General features: G+C 38.4%; 1 protein-coding gene across 1 annotated transcript in view; it reads right to left on the bottom strand.

The window, feature by feature from the left end:
• LOC137646531 (uncharacterized) overlaps nucleotides 1-5,000 on the bottom strand; it is a 5,364-nt gene that overhangs the window by 291 nt on the left and 73 nt on the right. The window contains exons 1-2 of the mRNA XM_068379639.1: nucleotides 464-5,000; nucleotides 1-259 (exon numbers count right to left, since the gene is read on the bottom strand). The exon at nucleotides 1-259 is cut by the window's left edge and continues 291 nt beyond it; the exon at nucleotides 464-5,000 is cut by the window's right edge and continues 73 nt beyond it. Of these exons, the coding sequence (XP_068235740.1) occupies nucleotides 1-259; nucleotides 464-5,000 (4,796 nt within the window). The remainder of the gene's footprint in view (nucleotides 260-463) is intronic.

Genomic DNA, 5,000 nt, shown 5'->3' with positions numbered 1-5,000 from the left:
GTATACATTTACAATAACTCCAATAGGCCACTGTAATCTGGGCATATGATCTTCTTTAACAAGCACAGTGCTACCAACATTCAATCTACATTTTTGGTTAAACCCCTTAACTACTGGGGGTAGATTTGCTATGTAATCTTTCCTCCACACACTCCAAAACTGTTCCAACCTTTTATTTACAATTTCTTCTCTATCACGTAGATCATCTGGAGTTACAACATATGGTTCAATGTCAACAGGGGGTTTAGAAGTTATATTCCTACCAAGAATAAAATGAGAAGGGGTAAGATAATGTTCAAAGTCTGGCTCATCACTCACAAAGGTCAGAGGTCAAGAGTTTATGCATGCCTCAATTTCTACAAGAGTAGTCTCTAATTCCTTCTTATTTACATATCTAATTTCCAAAGTCTTTTTCAAGACTACTTTAACCGACCCCACAAGTCTCTCAAACCAACCTCCCCACCATGGTGATCTTGGTACGTTAAACCTCCATTTAGGTGCTAAGTGTCCAAATACCTTCTGCACTTCCGAGGAGGCTGCGACAAAGGTTTTAGCATTATCGGAATAAATTACGCTCGGAATACCTCGACGAGCAGCAAATTTCCATAAAGCCTGCATAAAATCGACCAATGACATGGACTCCGTGAGTTCCAGATGCACTGCTCTAACTATAGCACAAGTAAAAAGCAACATATATAATTTCTTTCCTTGATAATCAGCACTAAATACTGGCCCTGCAAAATCTATACCTGTAACTGCAAAAGGGGGTGCTGGAGTAACCCTCAAATCAGGCAATGGGGCAGCAGGTTGACTACAAGGACGGCTATCGTGCCGGCAACAATCTAGACATTCCCGTACAACAGTCTTAGCCATTCTTCTTACACCAGTTACATGAAAACTAGATCTTAATGATGAAACAATGCTGTTTACACCAGCATGTTTTAGAAACTTATGTTGGAACTGTACTAAAAGCTTGGAGAAATGTCCTTTAGGAAGAATGATTGGGTGTTTTGACTCATAACCCAAGTCAGAAAACTGAAGTCTACCCTTTATCCTCACAATACCTTTATCATCAATAAATGGATCCAGTTTTCTTAATTTAGAATTTTTAGGAATCAACCTTTGATCAGACAAAGCTTGGATTTCACTGGGGAAAGCTTCTCTTTGCACTACATAAATCAACCTTGCTTTAGCCTTATCTAATTCTTCAGTAGTAAAACCACCAGTATTCACAGCAACCCCTGAACCTTTTGCTTTACAATTGCTCATAAACCTTTGAACATACCCAACAATTCTTATTGACTTATTAAGATTATTGTATTTTTCAACATCAAACATGGGAGTTGCAGTCTGGACACTTAAGCATACTAGATGGTCTTCAGATTCATAATTTACAGTCTCATTAACAATAATGGAGTTATCACCGTCCTGAATACTAAATGTAGGATCCGACAGATTACAAGGACCACTAAACCAAAGGTTATTTCCAATAAGCTTATCCGCTAATAACCCTCTAGTCATCAAGTCAGCGGGATTATTTGACCCACTACAGTGATGCCAGTGACTGGGAGGTGTCAAGTGCTGAATTTCTCTAACTCTGATGTTAACAAACACATCCCTTGTTACTGAATCACTCCTTATCCATCCTAAAGTTATAGTGGAATCTGTCCAACATACAATCCCAGGTTTGATCTTAAAATCCAGAGCCCTTTCGACAAATCTTACCAATCTAGCACACAATAAGGCTCCCATTAATTCCAATTTAGGAAGGGTAAGTTTCTTAATTGGTGCTACTCTGGCTTTAGACATGACAAGTGAAGATTGACAATCATTTCCAAGACAAACCCTTAAGTATACACATGCACCAAATCCCTTCTCAGAGGCATCTCCAAATCCATGTATTTCAATGTGTTCAATACTCTTCCAAGGTACATTTGTAAAATAACATCTCCTTATAGCTAGGGAACTAAAGTATCTAGTACTATCAATCCATTTCTTGAATTTTCTCTCTAATTCATCTGGCAACTTGTCATCCCAAGAAATACCCAACTTCCATATATCCTGGAATATTATTTTTGCATACATTATAAAGGGGCTGATAAACCCACAAGGATCAAACACCTTAGCTATCAAACTCAAGACAGTTCTCTTTGTATATGAAATTTCAAAATCAGGACCCAGATGAAGACCAAAATAAGAAAATTTATCATCATAATTTGACCATTTAAGACCTAGCACCATATTAATTTCATCATCACTCAAAATTTGCATTTTGTCCTTAAATTTAGAAGCAATTACTACACTATTGGAAGAAACCTTTTCAAGGGACATATTAGCATCAGCCATAATATCATATGCAGTCTTAAATTTGGTTGCTACTTCTTCTACAGTATCAGCTCCACTAAACCAATTGTCCACGTACATATCTCTTTTTAAATCTTGAACAGCTTCACATTCTGAGTAATTGCTTAAATGGTGTTTAACAACAACATTTAGTAGAAAGGGGCTTGAGGTGTTGCCAAAAACAACTCTATTAAATCTCATATGTCTTACTCCATCCTTACCTGGCATCAAAAATCTATGGACATTTTTGTCCTGACTGTGAACATTAATTTGTAAAAAGGCCTTAACAACATCAGCAGAGATCACGTACGGCCAACGTCTAAATCTAATCAATATCTCTACTAAATCTGGGTTTAGAGAAGGACCTGTCAACATGCAATCATTAAGCGAGATTCCAATAGGCCCCTTAGCAGAAGCATCAAAAACTGGACGTATCTTTGTAGTGCTGCTATTTAATTTAACAACAGGTCTATGAGGCATGTAATAAATGGGTCCCTGTGACACCAAGTCCTCGGAGGGAATTTCCTCAATTATCCCCAAGGACGCATATTCATCAAAAACATTCATATACGCATCCTTTAAATCTCCATCTTTCTCAAATCTAACCAAAAGCTTATTTAATCTCTTCATTGCTTGATTTACATTACTCATCAGTGAATCCTTAATGCTGTTATTTTTCCAAGGTAACTGAACTTCATACCTGCCATTTACAAAATCTATTTTATCTTCAAACTCTTGAACTACACTTTCCTTGATATCTTCTTTACATTCCTTACTAGTAATACCAATAGTTTCTAAATCCCAAAAATATGACATATCAGCATCGGATACCCCTGATATACTTAAGAGCTGGGGAGATGAGGACACAAAGTCTGATAATGAAGACGTACTTACAACCTTAGTAAAATTACACCCCTTGCCAACATTTCCCGATAAAACCCAACCAAACACTGAACTCATGGCAACAGTTTTCCCCACCTGTACAGCATCTTCAGGATTCATGAGGCTCCAGTAGTAATCCAAACCTATAAGAATATCTATCTCTAAAAGAGAACTATCATCAAAGTCATCTGCTAAATCTAAATGACTAAAAGCATCTAGGATGTGGGTTGGAACTACTGGTCTAACTAAGGGGTTACATATCTTTGGAATACTTGCAGCAAAAATAGGAATAATTTCACCTTTATTATCCAAGACATTTAACTTGTAAACATTAGTTTCTATATCCTTACCAGAGCTATGCCCACCAAAGCTACTGTAAGGGGCTTCAGTCCTAGTAACCCATTCAGGTTTACAAATTTCTGTAAACTTACTACTAACATAGGAGCGATCACAACCACTATCGAACAACAATTTAGCAGTGACAAAACCTCCCTTATTATTCATTACCTTTACCTTAGCCGTTTGTAATACAGTCTTATTACTATAGTGGCCTGACAACATACTAGCCGAGGGAGGTGCCACGTGATCACCATTTTCTACATTTGTTTGGGGGGCCATATTCACCTTAATGCCACACATTACTACATTATGGCCACCTTGACACTTAGTACACCTTACCTTACAATTTTTAGAAATATGGCCCTTATTCAAACATTTAAAACAAACACCTAATTCTCTTATCTTGTCATACCTCTGCTGCCCATCCAATGCTAAAAACTTGTGACACCTTTCAGATTTATGGTTTAGCTTCGTACAAAAAACACAATTTGAACCTTCACTTTGAGAAACCGCATGTAAGGCAGGAGTTGTATACAAATTATCTCTGCCATCTTTACTATTAATATTCTTTCTTTCCTCATTTCTACCATGAGGCCCAGAAGCTGGGATATTTTTTCTGTACATCTCACTTCTTTCTAGCACTTCTATTTCCCTTTTAAGCCACTCTAACAACCATTCAAGATCACTTTCATGGCCACTACACTCTCTTGACCATTGTAGCCTCAACTCCATTGGAAGCCGAGACACAATTATAGGGGTTAGGAGAACCTCACACTGGTTGCCTGTTACTCCAAGGGCATCTAAGCTTCTTGTACGCTTTATGACTTCATCCCGAAGTCTCCAAAGTTGTTTTGTGTAGCTCTTACCTTGGTTGACAGGTACTTGAAGGGAAAGAAGAGCTTGGACATGAGCATGAATAATGCACACAGACTTGCCAAATCTTTCCTTGAGTAAGTCGACAACTGTTCTATAGCTGGCACTGGTGTGTGGCACGCCTTGCACCACATCCTTGGCAGGACCGTCTAACAGGGATAACAAGTAGGTCAACTTACTAATGACTGGTAACTCGGTGTTGTCTATGTGGGACGAAAACTGGTCCCAGAAACTCTGCCATTGGGTTATTTCGCCATCAAATCTTGGTAATTCTAGTTTTGGCAGCCTTGCATGAATGGATGCTGTACTTGCAGAACTTCCACGGTCGTCATCACTGATACCTGCTGCCGAAATATCTTTAAGCCTATTTGCACATCTCAGCCTAGTCTGCCTAGCCCTAAGCCGTGCACGATCTGCTTGTTCCAAGTAATTTTCTAATTCCTCGGGTTCGAGTAGCATTTCTAATTTATCCTGCACTTCTTCTAGTTTAAAGAGTCTTTTATCCATCTCTTCTAGAGCTTCTATTAAATCGCATGAGGTAGGAGGTGGGTCTCGTACTAGTA

Source organism: Palaemon carinicauda, chromosome 9 (genome assembly GCF_036898095.1).
Source record: "Palaemon carinicauda isolate YSFRI2023 chromosome 9, ASM3689809v2, whole genome shotgun sequence".
NCBI lineage: Eukaryota > Metazoa > Arthropoda > Malacostraca > Decapoda > Palaemonidae > Palaemon > Palaemon carinicauda.
This window is presented reverse-complemented; position numbering and strand designations above follow the sequence as displayed.